Source organism: Aedes albopictus, chromosome 2 (genome assembly GCF_035046485.1).
Source record: "Aedes albopictus strain Foshan chromosome 2, AalbF5, whole genome shotgun sequence".
Taxonomy (NCBI): domain Eukaryota; kingdom Metazoa; phylum Arthropoda; class Insecta; order Diptera; family Culicidae; genus Aedes; species Aedes albopictus.
The window spans coordinates 422,028,585-422,053,812 of record NC_085137.1 but is presented as its reverse complement, the minus strand read 5'-3'; the positions used below and the strand labels follow the sequence as shown (position 1 = coordinate 422,053,812).

Below are 25,228 nucleotides of genomic sequence, written 5' to 3'. Positions count from 1 at the left end.
TTTCGCAAGTTATTCGCAGTCCCACGTATGTCATTGCATTTTTCTATACACAGGGTGGCAACGTGAAAGTGATACACTAGTTTGGGAGCCATACGTTGCCATTCATGCTATTGCATTGAAAACAAGTGTGCTTGGGGAAACGGGATCTTAGATATGGGACTTTTAAGATACAAAGGATTCACGGATTGACTCTGAAGAATATTTCCGACAGGGTTGCCAGATGTCGCGTTTTGCTCAAGATGCACGCTGCTCACAGCATTTTTTTTTTCGGACTATTTTTTTTTTACTTTGGAACCGCCTCTGAATAAACAAAATGATCGTGTGTATAAAGCAAGTCTTCGTGATATTCCTGCCGACAAACGAGAGGTTCAACGAAATCGAAGTACTGCAGCGGTGATGGTTTGGGGCGCCATATCAACAAAAGGCCAATTATTGTTGTTCATCGACAGGGGCATAAAAATCAACAAAGAGTACTTTATACAACACGTCATCAAAGATCACCTATTCCCCAGTGCCAAGAAACTGTTTGGAAAAGAAAGTTTTTGTTTCCAGCAGGACTCAGTACCGTCACATAAGGCAGTGGTTGTTGAAAAGTGATGCAAACAAAATCAGCCGTGCTTCATCACCTTATCGGAATAGCTGGTTTCGTCTCCCGATTTGAACCTACTGGACTTTTGTACATGTGAATACATGCTAGGGAACCTGGGCGACGCGAAGAACTTGGTTTTGCATACCTTCAAAAACCGTTTGGTAAAAATTTGGGATGAAAGGCCGGACGAGGAGGTGCGTGCAACTTGTAATAACTTCGAGAAGCGTCTGCGGGCCGTAATTGAAAACAAAGGGGAATGATTCTAATTAAACTAAATACTTTGTAAGTTTAATACTTTGTTGTGTTATTAAAAGTAAATTTGCAGAAAAATTAAATCCTGTTTGAATTTTGCATCAGTTTGCATCAGTTTGCATCATCAGTTTGCATCATCGAGTGTATCATTTCTTTGTTGCCACCCTGTACACGGGTATAAGTATAGATTAACAAAAATGTATTGCAACAACATTGCATCACATTGACTCACCTCGATATCTCCAAAACCAGAGGACTTACAAAGATGCTGTGTTTAGCAAAGTTATGCAAAAGTCCTTAAGCAACAACTTTTCTGAAGGCTGCATTATTGTAGGTATTCTGATTTTAGAGTTATCGAGGTGAGTCTGGGTGATGAGGTCAGGGTCAGAGGGAATCATATAGCTGATGCGGTAAGCGCTAGGGTATTCAGTATGGACAGGCTTAGGGTTTGATTCCCGATCGGTCCAGGAACTTTTTGGTATTGAAAATTCCCTTGTCTTACTTGGCTGAGAAGCAGGATTTGTTCCAATTGTGACGTTACGCCAAGAAGAAGTAGAAATCAGTGAAATCTTTAAAGGTATTACTGAAGGTCTCCACAAACGAATAACTGAAGGAATTTCTAAAAAATTGTTTTAAAGGAATTGGCGAAGCAACTTCCAAAGCTTTTTCCGAAGGATTTACCAAAGGAATCCTGAGAGACATTTTTAAAGAAGTTCCACGAAAAACCTCAAAGATATTTAAGGTGTCCCACAGATATGTTCCTGTAAAATTTCCAAAAGAATTTTCGATGTTATTAAGAACGAGAAAGAAGAAGAAAGTTTAAGAGAAGAAGAAGAAAAACAATTCACTAGAAGAATTCATACGGGAATTGCAAAAGGAATTCACAAAATTCCGTAATTATGCGTCAGTATTTTGCCTAAGTTTGTGCGGTCCGTTACTGTTAGTGTCGGCACAATGTTTTGTTTTAATATATCGATTTCATGGTATTAAGTAGCATATTGGTTCACCAGTCCTCCCAATTGCGAAGTGACGCAAAATCTTTTCATTCCATAAATTGTAATCATGGTCTCACCGTTCTTCCAAATTGTGAGGTGACACATTTGTGTGAATACTGTACGGTTGTATGGATCGCATCGCTTACCAAAGTGAATCCTTGATCTATGCAACTATCAATCCCTCCCTACTAACAAAACTGTGACAACTGTGGAGGGTCCAGTAGTACATACAACCTCTAGTAGCAACGGTTGTCGAACTAACATTCCTTCCCTTCCCCGGTAGACTGTAAGGACGTGGCCAGTGTCGTTATTAACCCAATAACATTTGAGATCTCGAAACGTGTACATTGACGATGGTGGCAAAAATCCCAAGCCCCAAGCCTATTGGTTCTCTGTGCAATGTCGCTAACTCAGGTCAATCACGGAGTAGCAACTACGAAGTGTACGGTCACCAATGCTCATGCTCATGTTAAACGCTAGGATCGCTTAAAAAACAGGTTTTCTGTTTTGCATTTCGTGTTTTCTAATTGTTGAAGGATATCTAGAATTTTTAAATGGGTCCGTCCATAAATGACGTTGCATATTTTTTTGGCGATTTTTGACACCTCCCTCCCTCCTTGTAGCCTATTTTCCCATACCTTAAACATGGCTCGTAGCATAATCTGAGACTCCCCTTCCCTCCTTAAATGCTACGTCATTTATGGACGATCCTTATGAACGTTCAACATCATGCAGATCTTATTTTTTAAAATATTAAGAAACAGTAAGTTTTACGCAACAAACCTGGAGGGATATTGTCACAGTAATGAAGTAGAGTAGTATTATGCAACTCCAACACAACGAATAAGCAATCGCTTGAATTCCCACCAGACACTTTGGATTTCTTTCCCCAATTTGTCAATTGAAATCGTGTTGCGGTATGTACAACTTTTGAATAAATCCAGTAATATATCTATTTATACTTTTAAAGGAATTGTTGTTCCTCTATCCACATGAATGTTTTAACATACGCTTCGATTCGCATCAATTGCGATGAACATCAAGTATGCACTTGTTCTTTCGCAACATACGGATCTGATCTCAACAAGCTTGTCAATAAAATACTCTACTTGCACGGGAGAAACCAGCAGTTGATGGTTTCAGCATCATTCGTGCAAGAACGAAGCAGAGGCAAAGGATGACAAATGAATTTCCCATACTCAATGCATATGGATCGATGCAAAGACATAAACCACTTGAGATTCAGTAGATGGCTCTGAAAGAACTTATTTCCAAGTATAAACCATATTTTGCATCCTTCCCGGAATAGCATTCATCGCCACATCCACCAGACACCATGCGTCTCCACCGCCAGTTCAGAATCGTCAAGAACACGCCGGCCGCTAATCTAATGCGAACACATGGCACAATGTGTGGCGTCTGCGGCGGATCATAAATCATCATTACACCATGCTGGCAGCTAGCAAATGACCTGTCAACGCAAGTGTTCTCCTGCACAGTGTTGCTTATTTTGTCGTACAATTCCAGCTCCAAACCAACAAACGGTATCACTTCGGGTGTCGTCGTCGTACTCGTATACCCACCACCTCCTAGTTAGAGGCGGCTATTGACATTCTCACTTGAGAGTTGCCTCTCCACATCGCCGGAGCTTTGATGAAGCGACTGCTGCAAACAAGTTGCGGTACGAATGTGGAGGACCTCCACTTGGACAAGTAGGTAGTGAGCAATGCGCGTGGGAATGTCAATCGAGTGGTTTGATTCTAGTGGAACCCCGCCACTTCCTGACTTCCGAAGGAAACGGTAAAAAGTAGCTTCAGGTTCCAGCGAGAATGATTCTTTACAGGGACATGGAGAAGGTACAAGAAGTGGGTCGAGGAGGAAGGAAGAGCAAGTCAGCTGAAGAAAACACGTGGTGTGAAATCTCCTGATTGCTTCATCAAAAATGCTTTCCTTTGAGGCTTTTTGTGTCGGCTGTACACTGATAAAACATAAAGCAAAGAAAACTTTAAAACTTTTGTCGTCAGTATACTGCCACTGTGTATGCTGAGTATAGCGACAAGATAAATCGCGTTCGGTTTAATAATCTCAAAAAACAATTTCAAGTCTAAATGGTTCTAAGAAGATTTTGAGAACAGTCATAAAACCTAAATGATTTTAGTATACATTTTAAGACTGATCTAAAAAGCTTTTTCAAAACTATTAGACTTAAACATAATACGATACTTGAGAATAATAAAAGGCCTAAATACCTTATTTTCATACAAAATCGATATAGATGACTGCCCAGCCAACCACATATCGTAAATCATTGTGTAGAAAAAATCGTATATTTTCATATATTGAATCAGAATTGTATAATAATATGTATATTTGTTGACAATGATTGCGTAAAATCGCATTTCATGCCAAATTAAATTTTAATTGCGATTTTGTTTCATATAGTCGTCTCCGATCATAAAAGGTGCGAGATACTATCGGTAGGATCGCACAAAATCGGATAGAATCGTAAAAAAACATACATTCTTAGTGTTAAACTGTAAGTTCGCCATCGTATATATGATTTCTTTGAATCGTGGAAATCGTCGCTTGACATCGTATATGAATCTGCTAAATCGAGCTTGCTACCTAAAGGTATGATGAAAATCGGTGGAATCGTATACAACTATAACAATGTTGTATATTGATCGTTTGCGTCACACTGGCGTCGTATACGAAGTGAATGAAATCGTAGAAATCGTATATTCATTTTTACAGTCGCATATGATTGTTACTGCACTTTTAATAGTCGAATCTCAATCTCGAAAATCGTAAATGGTTTTGTTTACATATTCGTATGATGGAGAAAAAGAAAAAAAAGGTATTTATCACAAATTTGTATTTTTGTTGTTGTTGACACATTCCAACCATGGCAGCAATAATTTCAACCAAATATATAGGTTTTCATACTAGCAGATGACTTACAATAAGTGATGTATAGATTCCAACAACGATGTGAATTCCGGGCCTCTTGCACGACACCACTTTTGGTGCCACTCAATGCACAACAACAACGCTCCCACCACAAATCTCGCACCGTGTCATGCTAATTTTTATTCGTTTCATGCCATTCACTTTGAACTCTCTATTTTCAACTTGGCAATATAGCCAATAGAGATGACGCGCAGTTCTCAATCAAAGGACCTAAGTTCTATTCCCACTGAACACCAATTGTTTTGTTTTGAAAATCTTGAGTCGTATATTGGTACTCTCAATCGTAATAAGATCATGCATAATTGTATATTTTGACGGATAAAATCGGCGAAATCGTAGAAATTTTCGAGAAATCGTAAATTATGTTGGATGGAATCGCAGTAATCGTATATATGTTTCGATATGGCCTCCACTTTAGTATGTATATGCCTGTTTCGTGCATTGAATACGATTTCTTTGGTGCTATATATGTGTGACTATTTCAGTTGCAATTTCGATATAGGAACCAAATTGCTGGCTGGGTATTGTCATTTCTACACAAAATCATATGATATCCAAACAATTCTTACTGTGCACCAACCAACATCCTTCCAACTCGAAGTTTGGATTGTCGGTTTTTCGGATCATCATTCGGAAAGGGTATTTTGCTATTACCTCTGTCTGTTACCACACTTCCTTCGGAGGATTGAGCCTGGATAAGCTGACAGGTCCATTAATTCATAGCACGGCCGCCGCCGTCGTCCGGACGACGGCGACGATGTCTATAGCAGCGGTGAACCTGTCCGTCCGGCAACAACGGTGCTTGGTACGATTTGGCCACACGCTGACCGACACCACCGGCTGCTGCTGCTGCTGTGGACTTTGTTTGTGTGAGCTTCTTTGGCCACGAAATGGATTCAAGCTGTTTACCGATGTAATGAAAACGAATGCCATCAATGGGATTTGGCGCGGCGATCAATGGTGTTTTTTTCCTTCCGGGGGTGTGAAAAAAGACGTTTCCATTTGATGGGCAAATCTCGGCACTTGAAGCGATTGTTTCATTGCGGCACACGTGTGAGGTGTTGGATGATTGGTAGCACTTAACGAGTTTTAAAGTTGGCATGGAAATGTGTGCACTATAATCAAAATAAAGTTCTGAGAGAAGAGACATGCTCCCAATTATACCCTTGAATAACATTTTAAATCAGTGCAAGGTTTCATCTGATAGGTTTGATACCATTATTGTTGCTAACAGTCGCTTTCGCTCCGAGTATAAATCACGAGGTATTTATAATTCAAGCGTTAGGATTTCAACATCTATCAAAGAGCGTCCTTTCAAGTTTGCATAAATAAACAGAAAGAATCATCTACCGTCGATGGGGGTGACAATGGGTCTGGGGGGTGAGATTGGGTCAAAACGGAGAAACATAAAATTTGAAATAGCTAAATAACTATCGCTAATTTATATTGAAAACTTCATATTATTTCAAAGGGGAGATATTTTTACACGTCATGATGCAGAATAATATGTTTTGCAATAATCGTTTTTTGTTAAATTTGTGGCTAAACTTATATGATGAAACTACTAGTAAATCACTCTGAAAAAATTTCTCCTTCGTAATGTTTAACACAAGTACCTAACCATAAATTTTCTTATAAGTGGTTAGCTGTTGGTATTACCTGGTTGATGTAATGGAAAAAGCGGGCTGTCATTGCTCTTTTTATTTAAAAACTTAATATTTTCGACCCTATGTCTAAATATTAAGAATGGGGGTGAGATTGGGTCAAGCAAGTTTTCGAGTGCACATAACCTTAACTAAAAATTCAACTTGTTAACCAGTCCCCATTTGACGTTAGAGTGGTGCCATGTTTACCGTATTTTCACTAAAGCACGCTATCTTTCAAAAATATGTCGAGAAGCGTCAAACAAGTGTGTTAATACGTTTAGTGCCTAAAATCAGTTATAACAATACACCCATGTGTGTGGACAGCTCCTCTAATCATCAGTTAATCTTTAGTGTACTGCAATATCGTAAGCTCACAAAATAGACTTAACATAATATTTGAACGACCCTCTATCTTGAGATGGAGTGATTTGCTTAAGCAATGTAGAGGCCAATGATCATGTACATAAGAGTTTATAACGGAGGGTTTGGTAAAACATTTCTTATGCAGTATACAAAAACTAGCATGTTTTTTTTACAATCAATCTTTCATTCTTCCTTCGCCCCTCCCTCATTGTAATCTCCCCTCCTTTCAAGGAGGTTGAAACTCTTAATGAGGATGATTATGATGGCTAAAAATGGTGATACAGTATACAAACGTTATTTTATCAAATTTCAACCATTTTTTCGGTTGTATTGGCCCTTTTAGGTGGATTAATCATCTTTTTAAATTTCCTAAGCTTTTATTCGTCATGATAACATTGTATTTCAAGTAGGTTACTATATATGATCAATAAAATTGATTTATATTCTTAGATAGGTGATTTCGAATACTTTGACCCACCCCTTAGAGGGGGTGAGATTGGGTCAATTTTCAATCATTTGCAGTTTACTAAGCAATTCATATAACGTGATACTTTCTTGCTAAATTATCATTACCACATAGGAGAGTATACATACCAAATAAAAAGTTATTCCGACTTCAATTTTATTTGTTTTTTAACAAACAATATTTGAGTATCCTTTTTTGACCCATTCTCACCCCCAACGACGGTATCTCACATACACACAACCTATACTGTCGTCAACGGTGTGTGATATTAGAACACTGCTCGATGGGTATTAATCTTCCATGATTCGGGTCAATAAACAGGCGAAACAATGGCCTATTTTATGATGCCTCTTCGCTTGAATGGACAAGAACGTGCTAGTTGCGGCAGTGGGGCATGTGCTATCGGTTTTATGAGATTAACGGCATCGGGGCTAGATTATTATCGCTTTTTCCTATCATCAGTCTTCATTAGATGGGACGCACCAGCAGCAGCGTCTAAAACAATTACCGTTTTGAGGTTCCTTGTGGCGTTTCGTCATGCATAATGTGGTGAAAATTCGTGGTTGCGGTGTTTCTGTCTCATTCCTGTTTGAATAATTCTTTGCAACTTTGAGGAAAGAAAACTCAAACTTAATTTATTGAACTAATTATAGAATCGTAGCCAAGATATTTGAACTTCAAATTACAGTCAAAATTCATTATACACAGTGAGTGGTACCACCGCGATTTATCAACTTACCTTACCAATCAGACCACAAATGTCCCAAATGGAGGATAACGTGCCTCTGGAGCCGGCCTTCTTATACCAATCAGTCCAAGGCCTGAGTGTACTCTGCTGTACGTAGGAGTCGTCTCCATTCGACTCGGTCCAGGGCTGTGCGTTTCCAGTTCCGCACTCTTCGAGGGGTCCGCAAATCGACTTGGTCAAACCACCTAGCTCGCTGCGCACCACGTCTTCTTGTGGATGACTCTCAAGAACCCTTTTCAGTTGGGTTGTTATCCGACATCCTGATGACGTGACCCGTCCACCGTAGCCTTCCGATTTTCGCCGTGTGAACGATGGTTGGTTCTCTCAGCAGCTGGTGCAGCTCATAGTTCATTCGCCTTCTTCAAGGTCCGTATTCCATCTGCACCCCACCGTGGATGGTACGCAACACCTTACATTCGAAAACTCCAAGAGCGCATTGATCCTCTGCACGTAGAGTCCATGTTTTGTGCCCACAGAGGACGACCGGTCTAATCAGCGTTTTGTAGATTGTTAACTTCGTGTTACGGGGAACTTTTTTCGATCGTAGAGTTCTGCGGAGTCCAAAGTAAGCACGATTTCCTGCCACAATGGGCCTCTGAATTTCTCTGCTAGTGTCGTTGTCGGTAGTCCCCAGTGAGCCCAAGTACACGAATCTTTCAACCGCCTTGATATCATCATCGGCGATAGAAATTCGGAGTGGTGGGCGTTGTAATTCCTTCCTAGAGCTCTTTGCCATCACGTACTTTATCTTCGACACATTAATGACTAATTCCATTCACCTGGCTTCATTCTTTAGTCGGATGTACGATTCCGCCAACATCTCAAATTTGCGAGCTATAAAATCAATATCATCAGCGAAACCAAGCAGCTGAATGGATGTCCTGAAAATTGTTCCACTCGTGCATATCCCCGCTTTCCTTATTACACTCTCTAAAGCAATGTTTAACAGCAATCACGAAGACCATCGTAACCCTCTGCGAGATTCGCAGGGACTCGAGAGTGTCCCTGATACTCAAACTACGCACATCACTCGATCCATCGTCGCCTTGATCAACCGTATCAGTTTATCCGGGAATCCGTATTCGTGCATAATCTGCCATAGCTGTTCTCGATCGATTGTATCATACGCCGATTTGAAATCGATGAACAAGTGATGTGTGGGCACGTTGTATTCGCGGCATTTCTGCAACACCTGGCGGATGGCGAACATCTGGTCGGTTGTAGCGCGTTCACTCATAAATTCAGCCTGATATTGCCCCACGAGCTCTCTTGCAATCGGTGATAGACGGCGACATAAAATTTGAGAGAGTATCTTGTAGGCAGCGCTCAGTAGTGTGATCGCGAGGTAGTTCCCGCAATCGAACTTGTCCCCCTTTTTGTAGATGGGACACACGATACCTTCCTTCCATTCCTCCGGTAAAACTTCCTCCTCCCAAATCTTGGTAATGACCCATTGTAGTGCTCTCACCAGTGCTTCTCCACCGTATTTTAGAAGCTCGCTTGGTAGTTGATCTACTCCAGCGGCCTTGTTGTTTTTCAACCGGCCAACCTCCTCCTCAATCTCTTGAAGGTCAGGGGCCGGAAGTCTTTCGTCCTGTGCACATACTCCTAGATCTGTTACCACGCCACCTTCGGTACTTGCAATGTCGCCATTGAGGTATGCTTGGGTTTAAGTTAGACACAATTTACACTCTCTTCAAGAATGGTAAGCTAGCACAGTGGTATGCTCGCAGATTGATGATCTAGAGGTTCTATGTTCGAGACCTGTTTGGGGCTCCGCAGTGCCTCAAACGGGGAATTTCTTTCCTCAGAAAGAAACACGGGGATTGTACTTTTAACACTAAAAGCACTTTATTCACTTCCAACTTTGCGTTGTTGAAGCCACGCAAACGCTTTTACATTTCTACTTCGCGTTGTCGAAGCCACGCGAACGCTTGTACACTTCGATTACACTTCACTACTTCTTGACCGTTTGCCGGGTCAAATCAAACTGTTTCCTCGTACGTTTTTTTTTTTTTCATTTAAATCAATTTTATTTTCATTTCTCTTAACAATCACTGTTCTTTTTACATTTTAATTGATTCGCTTACGCTTACAGCTTTAGTCTTCTTCTTTTTCTTAGTTTGTTTTCCCTTGATTTATGGTTTCATTTTACATTTTGAATGCTTTTGCATTACCGTTTCTTATTCCTCGTACGTTGGTCCGGGTCTGCTTTTAAAGCTCCCAAAAATGTTGCGCGACATAAATTGGAACAATCCAGAATCATCCAGAAATCTGGCGGCACTGGAACCCACGCGGTCAGCTCTCTCCGCTCGCGATGACAGCGATGATGATGATGACGCAGAGTTCCCGCACCCTTAAATGAAACAACACAGCGCACGAGTAACTTTCACGCAGCGAGCAAAAAGACAAAAGAACTTTCACGCAGATTTGTGTAACAGCGGATCAGCACATTTTTTGTGTTGATCCGGTGTTACACAAATCTGCGTGAAAATTCTTTTGTCTTTTCGGTCGCTGCGTGAAAGTTACTCGTTGCTCTGTGTACATCGAGTTCTGCGTGCGACGCTGACGGTGTCGGCAGCGCGCGCGGTCACTCACGAGTGCGTGTTTACATCGATGAGTGATGATGATGGTGGTGCTGCTGAGGGTTCATTCAAATATTACGTAACGCAAAATTTGACAATTTTAGACCCCCTCCCTCCCCCATGTAACAACTTTTGTATGGAAAATTTTGAAATTTTGTATGAAGCGTAACGCAGCGCTGGACCCCCTCCCTCCCCCCTTAGCGTTACGTAATATTTGAACGAACCCTGATGGCGCTCCCGCGTTTGACGTTTTCCGTCTTCATTCGCGTAGGGGAAAGTGGGGCACTTTTTCCACCGGAGCGCCCGATGGGCGCGAACAAGACCGGCTGTCTGCCTTTTTATTTCATTGGTTACGATGCTACACATAATACTTATCAATGAAAGTCGGTTCTGATCGTTTTTTTTTGTCGACAGTTTTGGACATCTTATTATTAGTTATGGAAAATCGAAATTGTCGTCGGAAGTATCTATATGGCCTCCACTTTGGTACGTAAATAGCAGTTTCGTGCACTTTATACGAGTGAATAAGTTCTTATATGATGATGCATAGTTCAAATTATGTAGCCTAAAATGTTAACTGGGAGATAAGGTGGTGCTGGATAAGATCCTCGGTGCCCTCTCCCCGCAAAAAATCTACGTGATTATTAATAGCCGTTAACTCAGTGGTAAACTTAAAGTACACTTGTTTTATCGTTTTTTGTTTTTTGCAAAGTTTGCAAAGCAATATATTTCAAACACCATACATTGAATAGTCATCTTTACGTATATGTACTACGATAACATCAAGCTTTCCATCTATCACATCAATAAATCGAATTATTGGTGATTGTAAAAATTTGATTACGAGTTGTTTACAATAGGATTTGTATCTTATAATGTTGGACAGTTTGCTCAAAAACATAATTCACTTATTAACAACAGATTGGGCCATAAGTTCTTGCAACCGTATGTTTTAAAGATTATCACAAAACACTGATGAACAAACGAACTGACTCCAACATACTTGGTCTTATCACCACACCCTCCTTTCAACCCATATTAATGAGGAACATCAACACTGAATAGCTGGTGTTTAACATTTGCACAAAGATCGCCGTGGACACGGTGAATATTCCCACGCAATCGATAGCCGGATTATGACGGGCATTGATCCAGATAATCATCAAACTGGTTCTCATTCCCACGTACTTCCGATGATTCTCCCGTGCATAAGGAATTCCAGCGCTCAGGTCGAACAATTCGTTTCCCATGGATTCTGCCTACGGAAAAAAAATACGGGGAAGTAATTGTGTTTCAAGGAAGGAAGAACAAGCATACGTCATCCTGAAAAGAATCGACCAGTTGACACCACCAGTAGCATTCCAGAAGAGTAACCAACACTGAAGATGCGAACGTAAGTGAATAGAACTCGAATCCTTGGTGATGAGTAACGTACAACATGGTCCCGATGAAGAACAGCGAGTAGTAGTAGATCATGAAAAATGCCATTCCCAGAATTGGACGTATCAACTCAAATTTTCTGTCAAAGGGGATATGATGGGATGAAGTTGAATATGTTCTTATATCATTGCGTCTTCACCCACCTGCGAAATTCTGCTTGCTTTTCTAGAAACTCTCTTAGTTCATCTTTCAAGAACTTGCAATGGTCCTCAACACATTCAAATGTTTTAGCTTTTCTTGTTATTTGTTCGAGTTTATGAGTCAATATCTTGAATTCAACTCTTAAACCCATGAGCAACACGCCCAGTTTGATCGTGCAGCACAAGTACTTGCTCAGCCAAATCAGCGGCATCCAGTTGACGAACATAAAGTTAGCCAACCATGCTGTTATACCCGATCCAAGCGACGACATGACAGGTGGCAACTTGAACAGTTTGTTCCGCTGAGAGTTTGGGAAAGCAAACAATATTTCGTCCACGATCAACACTCCAAACACATATCGAATCACCACCAACGTCAAGCGCAAGAATTTTCCTCGAACCCGTGAATCGTACTCCTCATTGCCGGAGTTCATGGGTTGACTCCTGATGAACAGTTCTACCTCGTCAATCGAGTTGGCATGATAAGTCAGCAGGAGAATTTTGATGTATGCCGAAACCACCCCGACAATCTTTATGAGACAAAAAGCAGCCTCCATGACATCGTTCTTATCCGCGATCACATGAGCCGCTTGCAGGATTATCACAACCGAATGATAGGCCGAAATCAGATGCACCAAATATCGAACGGGACGTTCCCAGGTCCAACCGACTGCCAGTTGGGTTCGAATACCAGCGCAGAGTAGCAGTACGTTTAACATCCCGAAGCTATTGCTGGCGGGTCCCTTGGACCAGAAGTGTTTGGCTTTAGTTAGGAAATATTTCCGCTTGAGGCTTAATCGTCTCAAAGCGATTCTGAGAGTAGCCATCATCTTGCAACCGGTACAAGTAACCTCAAGAATCGGAATGGAAAATTCTAGCAAGGCGATCGAAAAAAGAGACTCCGAGGAATCATTCCTTGTTATGGAGCTGAGAAGACAACCAGAATGCCCTGACAGGTGATTGAAACACCTACCACCCAACCCATTCCGAGAAGAATTAATCTGTGTTGTATTTTGATTTGTAAAGTAACGACATTGTCATTTAACTGTCAACAGCACAATGCTGATGCCTTGTGGAAAGAGGTGCGCTATATAGTAACGAATGCACTAGCAGCATATGCTACATCCCGAGCAGAGGAGAATATCAAATTAATAACTACGAAATCACATAACTTGTTTTTATATCTTGTTTTGTTATTATTTAATTATCAAGACATAGATTTTCAATAACAAATTTTGTTGGACAATTTAATTTTGTTATAAATAAGGAATTGAAATACGTTCACTCAGGTACATTTCAATAACATATTTTGTTGAACTACAAGTTGTGTTATTGTTATACTATTGATCTACTTATCAACAATAGCATAAAAGTAACAAGTTTTAAAATCAAAGCAACAATTCGATAATAATTACCTGCCCTTTTATTTTGTTCCATTTTTGTATACAGTTAGGACGGAAATTTCTGAACGAATCTTCTGAAAATTCCTTAAATAATATTCGGAAAAACACTTCGAAGTTCTGGAGAAACCCTTCGATACCCTGGACAAGTCTTCAAAGCGCTCCTGGCACAATCTTCTTAGAAATTCCAAAAGTAATTTTTCTGAGCTATTATTAGAATTGTTGGCAAAACCTTTTGAAAAACTCCTACAGAACTCTTCAGAAAAACTCCTGGATAAATTCTCAAAGAATTTTTTAGAGACATTTTAAGATGAAATTCGGGACAAATAATCACGGGAAATTCTGAAGAAATCCTTGAAGGGATTCTGGATTCCTTCTGGATTTTTTTTTCTTTTAAAATGATTAATGATTAAAGCAGTGTTTCCCAAACTTTTAGGAAGGATCGCCCCCTTGGAGCTTGAGAAAAACATTTTCGCCCTCCCTGCCCTAAGTGAAATTTATTTTTTTCCTGAAAATTTACTTAGTGCTAAAAGCTCACTATTTAACACTACTGTGGCAAACCTGGTATTTAGTGTATCTAAATTAGTATCGCTCTGATTTTCATTGAGTTTTTTTGCAAATGCATTGATTGTTTGTTTAAAAAAAAAACTGCAATATTGCATGTAAAACCAATACGTTTTAAAATCATGTTTATGCTATACATATTCTTGAACAAAATCGAGCAAAACAGAACGAACTGTGAACATTTTCGTTATCCTCAACCTGATGTTTTACTTGTCAGTATTCTTCAACACCCGAGATGTTTGGTTACAAGTACTCAAATAATAAATTGAAAAATAATTGCAAAAACATATTTTATGCAAAAAATACAACTTGAGAAAATTTTGGTGTATTTCCAAATGTAGTGAGTATTGCTCAGTAATTGAAAATTAAAAAAACCAGTGATGCGAACTGACAAGCTTCCTATGACTTTGAAAACTTTTTATTGTCAAATAAGAAGATATGCATCTGTCACTACTCGGTTTTAAGGAAATTCAACGCCGAATTTGTGGAAACATTTATAAACAGCTCCTAGTAATAAGCAAAGTTTGGAATTCCTCAGGGAAGCCTCTTTTCAAACAATGCGTGACGAATTTCATCCGAAAAGTGCTCTTAGATTCATGTTGCTATTTGAAATTTCCATAAAAAGCAAACCGCATGTAAATTAAAAACAAAACATTCTTATCAAGTAAAAAACCTGTTTCTTTTATAATTTGGACAAAAATCAATCATGAATTTTTGTCATACAAGCAGGCCCAGAATATGGGTTACGGGGGCCCGGGGTCCGAGCGGATATGGAGGCCCTCAGAGAGATGAGCAAAATATTTTTTTTTTTTCTTTATTTTCGAACAGTACTTGAGCAATATGAAAAATAAAGCTAATGTTAGCAACCAAAAAAGAGTTTTGTGGGTTCCTGGGGCCCTACCCCGCCCCTCCCTTAGATCCGACACTGCATACAAGTTTATAATTTGTTAGATTTCCAGAATCACTAGGAACTCCCTCGGAAATTAGTATAGCAGTTTTATTTGTTTTTTTTTCTTGAATTTTTTTTAACAAAATATTGTTAACATAAAAAATTCTGTAGCATTTGGTCTATCTTGAAACGCACATTTTTCAATAATCCTAGAAAGAAAAAATCTTGAAGAGTGTGTGTAGTGACGGCTCAGCAGCTGGAGGCCAGATTTGCGCGCGCGTTGCCTTCGGTGCTCCGATTTAGTTTTTTTCCATTTGCTTTTTTGCGCTTTTTGATCCGATTGATGGCAGAGGAAGAAGACCCGGCTTCAGTCAGTGTGTGTAGCGACGGCTCGGCAACTGGAGGCCGGATTCGCGCACGCGTTGCCTTCGGTGCTACGATTTTTTTTTTTTTCGTTTCGCATTTTTGGTTCGATTGATGGCAGGCGATTATCCGGTGAGTTTGTTCCTTGTTATTCTCTTTCTATGGATTCTACATCAATTATTATATTAATTCAATTTTATACCATATATTTATAATATCCTCTTTTCAAATATTTTTTCATTGACTTTGTATAGTTCGTCACCATGAGTGTCGACTTGAATTTTTGTTCCATTTTGTCACTGTTCGATATGGCATTTTACAAACTATCTCTTCTTTTTATTGCATTTCATTTCTTTTGTGCAATCTCTTAACGACATACTATTTTTCTATGTATCTGTCCATGTATATTTGTTGCAAGTATTTTTATGAATAAATATTGAGCGATCACCTTACGTGGGTGGTCAATTGTTTGCTTTCCGCGTGAAGCGAGCAATAGCGCATCAGATTGCATGTTTTGACACGTCTTTTGTTGTAAATCTTGAGTGTTCACCTGACGCGGGTGGCTGATTGTTTACTTGCCGCGCGGAGTGAGCAATAGCGCTTAAGTTTGTATGTGTTGTCGCGTCTTTAATAGTAAATATTAAACGATCACCTGACGTGGCTGGTCGATTGTTTGCTTTCCGCGTGAAGCGAACAACATCACTGCAGTTTGCACGGCATACTGCAACTCCAAAAGGTCATATTACTTATCGAAGTGAATCCTGACCCAACGATACCTGCCCAACTAACAATCACTCCTTCCTGCAGCTTTTGGTGGAGACGTGCGGTAAACGCCAACTTTCACATAACAAAGGTTGCTATTAACATTCCTTCACTCTTCCAACCTGACTGCAAGGACGTGGCCGGCGCCGTTATTGTACTGTTAAAGAGAGCCTCTGAAGCGTGCACAGTGAGAATGTTGACCACTCCCAGTCAATTATTCAGTTGATTCATTGTGTAACTGTCATTGGTTCGAGTCAATCACGGAGTAGCAACCATAGATATGTGCAGTCAGTCTAAGCTAAGCTAAGCTAATCTTAGAAAGAAAAAATCTTGAAATGTCAGGGAGTTTCAATGATTCAGTTGACATTCAATACAATGCATTTCAATACTTTTGAAATTTCTCAATAATTTTAAAAATCGCCCCCTTTTTTAGTATTTTTGTCCCCCAATTTAAGATTTTCAAATTTTCATCCCCTTCGGCCCAATTTTCGCCCCCTGGGGGGCGATTTCGCCCACTTTGGGAATCACCTATTTAAAGTATTGTTAGTCATGTTATTGGTGGGTTTGTGAGACAAAGTAAATAACTTTATATATATATATATATATATATATATATATATATATATATATATATATATATATATATATATATATATATATATATATATATATATATATATATATATATATATATATATATATATATATATATATATATATATATATATATATATATATATATTAGACTGGGTCAACAAAGTCGATTTTTTGGAACAAAGCTTTTTCGATTCCTTTTAGCGTCCAAAATAACTGTGCAAAATTTGGGAGCGATTGGTTGCGTCCCCGTATTCCGCATTGCTATTGAAATTTGTATGGAATTTGGTATGGAAAAACGTACTTTTCTGCATTTTTCTCATATATTGATTTTTTTTGTCTAAAAAGATCTAACTAATGACGTTGAAGTATAGCCTGGGATATGCCGAAAAACTTTGCCGAAGACCGCAAAGCGATCCGAACCTTGTAACAAAAGTTATAGCGTTCAGACCGTATGATGGTGCTTATCATTTAACATGTAAAGGAATAACATCAATAATAAAATCTCAATTTTTGGCCTAAGTTACCAAGCGAATAACTTTTTTCACAAGCGTTGTATCACTTTGCGGTCTTCGGCAAAGTTTTTCGGCATATCCTAAACTATAGTTTAACTTCATTTGTTACATGGTTTTTGACAAAAAATTTCAACTTATGAGTGTAATACATAAAACTACGTTTTCCCATACTAAATTCTATACAAATTTCAATCGCAATGCGGAATACGGGGACGCAACCAATCGCTACCAAATTTTGCACAGTTAATTTGGACGCCAAAAGAGATTGAAAACGCTTTGTTCCGGGTTGATACGATCAAAATTTAATTTTCCCCATACAACGTTGACCCACTCTAATATATATATATATTTAGTTACGATTTTGATACCATAACAAATTTTGCTTTCCGATTATTATCAATAACATATTAATATCTAAACTTGTTATTGAAATATTTTCCAAATTCACTGTAATTTAGTTGTTATTGAAACTAACAAAACATGTTATTAAAATGGTTTTCCAAGAACATTTTTTTGTTATGATATTTGTTATTTTGTTGCTTATGACAGACAAGTTTATAACATAATATGTTATGTTAATATCATATAAATCATCGATTCTATTATTCAGTTATTTCACCCAAATAACACAGCTCCTTATGCTGTTGTTATTCCCTTCTGCTCGGGATGAAAATATAATATACCAATCACATGTCCTATGGCAAACTGGGCATATATTAAGCTTTTTGCAATTGAATATTGTACATATATGCTCTATCTCGAAACATGGTTGGCCATTTTATTCCGGTTTTACTATCAAATCTTCACAATATAGTAAAGTTTAGAACAGCCTGAAGAAATTGGAAAAATGTTTAGTAGTATTGAAAATATGGATCAATGAGTACACCACACAAATAAACAATCTGTACAAAATTCTATTTTTTAATTTTTTTTACCGTTTCAATTATTTTTAGCAAAAAAAAAATGTACGGGGAAAAATCGGGAAAATAATAATTGTTACTAGCAGTTATGGGCACGTAATATTTCACTTAATACCGACTTTTAAAACTCTTATTTTGGATAGTAAAACCCCCAACATTTAGAAAATGGACTATCCCAAAATACACCTACTTCGAACTTTGACGCTTTGTTTAAAATATCTTCATAGGTTATAAAATTCCGTTCTCTGATAAAAGTACCTCTTCATTAAATTTAAATACATGCCCAATTGAAAAAAAATGTGAATTTTCTACTTTATGTATTTTTTATTTGCGTAATTGTTCTTTGGAGACGTATAAAAAAGGGTTCTTCGGAAAATGACCAATTTTTCATTTTTAAGAATTGCGCTAAAATGCGGGGAAAGTTTTCTTGACAAAAATAATTTTCCTATATCATGAGCATCCTCGGGGCCCGTGGCGTAGTTGGTCACACGTTCGCTTTATATGCGGATGGTCATGGGTTTGATTCCCAGCCCCGGCACTTGCAATTTTTCGTCAGTTGCTTTTCCCCCGAGAGCAACTGACACTGACCCTCTTCTGAGCCCCATGGCTCAAACGGACCCGGATACCTGGACATCGGCGAACTGCTACTCATAATGGATCCCCAATCGGACTGGAAAGGAACAACGGCCATCCATCATCATCCTTGTGCTCATCATTCTACTAGGTATAAAGTAGAAAAAGTGAAAGTAGCAGAAAGGCAACCAGTTCGATAAAGTAGAATGGAATCTAGGCGCTGTTCAAAATGTAAGTGCAGCTGTCAATTGAAATTCCTCACGTAGTGCCCCAGTGGACAATAGAGCTGTAAATTAGGTTAAGTGATTAAGAATAAAAAAAAATCATGAGCATCCTGGAGAAGAATGTACTTGCGCAAAAATAAAAAAAATGTTTTCCCACAATTTTTGCAATTTCAAAATTTGAAGAGGTGAACAAAATTTTAAAAACATTTGTGTAATCTTTGAGATAAAAGGCCAAGTTGAATGATTGTTTTTTTTTTTTTGAAAATCAGAACTGCCATTCTTTAACTCAAAGATTTATATAGTATCTCCAAAAATATAGTTGTGTTTATTTCGAATAGATTATTTTTAAGGCTGTTGTGAACGTTAACAGTCAATTTCCGATACACTCCTTAACAGGGAGTCAAAAGCCTTCCTTTGGGCGAAACTGTTTGAAACTGCACTTTTGAGCTTAGCTTAGGGGCTGTCCATAAACCACGTGGTATTTTTTTGTGACTTCTCACCACCCCCCCCCCCCCCCACGTGGTCATTGGTCCATACAATTTTTTTTCCCATACAAAATGGTCATTGGATTTTTGTTGGAAATTTTACGAACAAACCTTCTGAAGACCGCAAAGCGATCTAAGACATGTGGAAAAAGCTATTGACTGAGAACCGAATGGCATGTCAACGCTGTTTAACATATGAAGAATAACAATAAATAATAAAATTTCGTCATTTTATCGATCAGGTAAGGCTCAATAACTTTTTCCACGAATGTCGCATCGCATTGCGATCTTCGGAGGTATGATTCCTCGTGAAGTAAGCTACAAAAATCATTTATCGACTTATTTTTAGGGAAGAAGTGAATTTTCCTCATAGTAATTCGTATGAAAAACTAAGAATGGCGGGCGCTAGAATATAGTTTCTTTGATCGATTCGAAATTTTGCACAGTTGATATGGGACCAAAGTGGAACTCAAAAAGTATACATGAGTTGAAGTTTTTCCATTTTTTATATTTTCCCATATAAACCGTGTACCAGGCTAATATGTATACAGTAGCCGTAGCCAGTAAATTCTTCAAAAATTCATCCAAAAAATCTTTCACAATTTTCACCAAGAAATCCTTTAGAAGTTCATCCACGGATTTATTCAGAAATCCATTCATAAATTTCTTTAAGAATGCCCCCTGAATTCTCCATGAAATCCTTCAATAAGTTATCCATGAATTTCTTCAGGAACTCCTCCAGATATTCCTCTAGGAGTTATTTAGGGATGTCTTGAGGGTGTTTCTTCAGAAGGTCCTTCGAGGATTCTTTCAAATGCTTGTTAATGGATTGCGTCAAAAGTTACCTCTGGGATGCCTCAAGGGTTTCTTCCATAAATTGTTTTATGTAGGACTTATCCTAGGATTCCTTCCAGTATTTCACCAAGGATCGTCTTCCAAAATTTGTGTAGGGGTTTCTCTTGTTTTTTTTTCAGGTGGTTGCCTGAAAATAATACAGAGACTCTTTCGGAAATTCCTCCAGCAAATTCTTTTGGAATTCGGGTTTCTATCAGAAATTCTTACACAATTCCTTCTGGGATTTGCAGACATTTCTTCAGATGATTCTTCAGGAATTCACCCAGGGACTCCTCAAGTATTTTTTCTTGGAATGCAGGAGTTCCATCTTAAATTCCGCCAGGCATGTTTTAAATGTATTCTAGCAATTCGTCCAGGATTTCCTTGAGATGAGTTCAAGAACTTTCCAAGTATTACATCATTTGATATCTTTCCAGAAATATCTACAGGAAATTCTTCAATAATGTGTTGTATTAGCATTAGCATTAGCATTAGCATTAGCATTAAGCAAGTCGCACAAATTCGTAGGTGGTACAGTTCTGGATCGCTGTTATGAGGGTTGCATCCTTCTTGTCCGTTACCAAAGCACAAAGATTTGGGACTAATCCCTGACTCTTAGACAAGATTGACGTAATCCTCCAACGGTCGAGTGCTGTCCTGGCCACGTCCTTGTGAAGCGCCCTGTACCGTCCAGGGGCAGCATTAAACACTACACGGAATGTGATATCTTTCATTTCATTACAGTCCGACACAGTTTTAATAAACTATATTGAAGTATCACAAACCATCACTTATATTACAACGATTCCCTTGTTCTTATATTACCTTAACATTTTCAGTATTTCTGCACCGAACTACTAGAGACACTTCCAGCTTCTTCTTGACCCGACTACTACGTCCTACCTACAGCCTTTATTTGGACAGTATCTAGAGGTGTCCCACATGGGAGCTCAAGACTTATCCGATGTGCTGCCTGCGTTAACGTTGTCACCGAACTCTCCGACTACTGGCCCCGACTGAAGCCAAAGCCTCCGTATTTATAGCCTAAATTTCCTAGCAATACCCGAACCAGCTTGGGCGTGTCTAAAATTCCTACGATCATTCTCGTCTTGCCGAAGATGTCATGATAATTCCTAACAATGCCCGAACCAACTTGGGCGTATCCAAAACCCTACCAAGAATCTTAATGCCAACGAAAAACTTAAATCTCCTAACCACGCCTGACTTGGGCGTGTTCGCACAAAACCTACTGAGAATCTTTACACCAAGGCCTACATCTTCTAGCCCCGCCTCACTTGAGCGTATACAAGGCTTGGGTGTGTGAAAGAATTGAACCCCACCATCGACGTCATTATCATTCTCCCCATCATCATCATCGTCACCATCATCATCCTCATCGTCTTTGGAATTTGGCACCAAAGTCTCCAAAATAAAGCACCCGCTTTGTTATTGAAGTGTACCTTACTTGGGCACAGTGAACCATAGCCGAGCCCCGCCTCGGATGTTCGTTGAAATTATACCCCCACATTCTTTTCTTTCAGTTTACTCGAAGTCAAAACAAATCGAGTGCAAAACAAGTCCGGCGCCCTATGCCGCCAATACGGTGTCTCAAATTTCAGAACATTCCAGCTAAGGTTCACCTGAGTTCAGAACCTTACCCGGCCAATTCGGCGCCTTGATTTCGAAACAAAAATAAACAATCTTTGTTCCAGCGCGATCAATATGATGTCGCGGTTCCATATCATTCTTTCGGGTTTATTACCCATCGTTGTCCCAAGCGTAATTGAAATTGCATCACACCGACCGGACCTAACGCGTTGCAACACGATCGCACCCGGCCACCACCGGACGATGATGGGTTATAAAAACTAGGTCAATAACGAATGGTGCGATTTTCGTTGCTTCCAAAATGCCGCGCGTGAGGTAGGTAGACCCTACGATGAAAATTGAATCTAAAATCCCCCGGACAGCTGTTGGGAATGTGGGGTGAAAATGCATTTTTGTTTCAGTTGAATTGACTTTGAATATCGGAGTGCGTGGGAATATTTAGGTCTATGCACTTGCGACAGCTGAGGGATGGGAAAGGAAGATTAGTTGGACACCTATGAAAGTACATAGAGACCTCGACATTCTTTCAGGCCTAGGTGTCACGGGAATTCGGGTGCTAGTGGAAGGGTCAACGTTCAGGTGCACACAATATTTTTGATTGACGCCTGGTTCCTTCCCCAATTTGATCCTTGTTGGGTGATCGATTTCAAATCTGAAATTTAAAAGGAAAATTAAAGATTTAACTGAATCCTCCTATATGAAATGGTAGACTTACCAGAATTCTCCCGAAATAAAACGTTTTTATTAAATAAAATCGAACACAAAAATGGAGCAAATTATATCAATTATTGATCCTACTATGATCAAATATTTATTTCTGGAAACAACCAGATCAAAATTTAAGTTTGAATGCAAATAGTGTAATGAACATGATGATAAGTATTATAGTATAAAACGACAAAAACTTGAAGTGTTAAAAGGTCACTTAGCGAGACAACCTATCTAAATAAGACTGGATTATTAACATACATACTACTTTGGTCCATAACTACTAGTCTATTGTGGAATCGGTAAAAGTGTACAGAATTTGAGTTGAAATTTGGAAAGCAAGAAATCAGTTTCAATTCCTTTTCAGGCAACAAAATTCACGAGCGAACAAATCAATCTGATTGATTTTTAAACAGTTCAATTTGTCTTTAGTGCGGCTGTGATTTTATGTAGAAAAAGTTACGAAAATCATCTAAAAGTATGAAAATAGTGAAAATTCTGAATAGTCAATGATTTGTGAAGAAATTCATTCCGAACGAAATGAATGCAATCTAGAGTACGGTGTTGCAATGATGACAACAGTTGGAAAATCATGAAATTTTGGCAAGCCAAACTTTGCCGGAAGAGCTTGTAATGGCTAGATGTGTCATACTAACATGTAGGGTACAATATCAACATCAACAATATTGTGGTTTCATAAAATGGATTGTTGGGAAAATTATTATAATGATCGAAAAGGAAAGCTTTACGTTAAATAAAATAAATTACCTTTTACCGCTGAAATAATAGGTATTAGTAATAATGTGGTGAAAAATTACATGAACCATGCATGTATGCAATTGTTGGAAAACGATGGAACCGAGTGAGATTACGTTCAAAATGGATACATCGCCAGAAATTGCGCGCCTGGATATTACAAAATTATTTGCTGTGTGAAAGTGATATTTTTTTTTTAAATTTCCAAGTTTGCGGATGCTTTCATATATAATGTACGCATACATTTCTTAAGTACTTTTTTCAGTTTATCTATGAGTTTTACTGGGTATTTTCTGATAAATTCAATCATCTATCAATTTTCTCCAGAAGGTACGCTATTCAACACGCTATTCTTCTGAAAAACGATATAGTCATAATAGTGCGTGGGAAATATGACCAAATCATCGCAAACAGAATGCAAACTGCTCTCAATTGTATCTCATCGTGGTGTGATAGGGAAGGATTAAATGTAAATCCTTCAAAAACTACTATTGTACCATTTACAAAGAGGAGAAAATTTTCTATAAATAATTTATACCTGAAAGGCATATCTATAGATCTTTCAAATACAGTCAAGTACCTCGGAGTAGTCCTTGACAGCAAACTGAATTGGAATTCACACCTAGAGCAGATAATCACAAAAGCGACAAATGCTCTTTGGATAAGCAAAAAAAAACATTTGGTAAGCAGTGGGGATTGAAACCGAAAATGATTTATTGGATCTTTTCGGCAATCGTGAGACCCAGGATTACCTATGCCTCACTGGTCTGGTGGCAGAAAACCACAGAATCCGTCGCTCAGAGAAAACTAGGAAGATTACAAAGACTAGCGACTCTCTCAATAACTGGAGCATTGAGAAGCACTCTTTCATTGGCATTGGATGCTTTATTACACGTGCTTCCATTACATAAATTTATACAATTTGAAGCTGAAAAGAGCGCTCTAAGAATCAAAAGATCTACGAACCTCTTGGAAGGTGACTTTAATGGGCATCTTGGTATTCTAAAAACTTTTGGCATAAATTCCATAGTTATGAACAACGAAGACTGGATGGAGAAAAAGTACAATTTCGACCGTAGTTTAAAGTTTATGACCCTGATCGAAGTTCGTGGCGAGTCGGTGGTCCAGAATTTTGACCTGGATCGATTATTTTTTATACGTACGGTTCAAAATTGAACAACAAAGTGGGAGCAGGAGTAACTGGCCCAGGGATAAACCTGTCGATACCCATGGGAAAGTATCCAACTGTATTCCAGGCAGAAATTCAAGCAATTTTAGAATGCTCTAATATATGTTTGCAAAGAAACTATAGGAATTCAAATATATGCATATTGTCTGACAGCCAAGCAGCACTGAATGCTTTGAAGTCAGCGGTATGTACATCAAAACATGTTTGGGAGTGCATTAAATCACTTCAAGATCTGTCCTGTCGTAATCAGGTCAACTTATATTGGGTTTCTGGCCATTGTGGAATTGATGGAAATGAAAGAGCCGATGAATTAGCAAGGCTTGGATCATCTCTTCAGTTCATAGGGCCCGAACCTTTTTGTGGGCTATCTGCCTGTGCTTTGCGAATGGAGTTCAAAACAAGAGAACATTCGAAAGTGACGAACAATTGGAAAAACACTTGTATAGCAAGGCAAGCAAGGCGATTTATTATTCCAAATGTTTCTAAGACTTGCAAAATACTGGATCTTTCCATAAAAGATCTTAGCGTATATACTGGGCTTATAACAGGTCATTGTCCGAGCCGATATCACTTGAAGCTTATGGGAAAACTTCAAGATGATATGTGTCGTTTTTGCGGCACAGATAAAGAAGACTCGGAATATCTACTGT

The 25,228-nt window shown here is 38.8% G+C and overlaps 2 protein-coding genes across 5 annotated transcripts in view; one reads left to right on the top strand and one right to left on the bottom strand.

Moving 5' to 3' along the window:
* The window catches only part of LOC109426613 (uncharacterized), a 678,826-nt gene that overhangs the window by 289,808 nt on the left and 363,790 nt on the right, over nucleotides 1-25,228 (top strand). The window lies entirely within an intron of this gene.
* On the bottom strand, nucleotides 11,320-13,027 carry LOC109417629 (uncharacterized). Its single transcript, XM_029869672.2, has 3 exons — nucleotides 12,198-13,027; nucleotides 11,932-12,133; nucleotides 11,320-11,873 (listed from the first exon to the last, which is right to left on the bottom strand). Exons 1-3 carry the CDS (start codon nucleotides 13,022-13,024, stop codon nucleotides 11,643-11,645), a joined length of 1,260 nt encoding a protein of 419 aa, XP_029725532.2. The 5' UTR covers nucleotides 13,025-13,027; the 3' UTR covers nucleotides 11,320-11,642.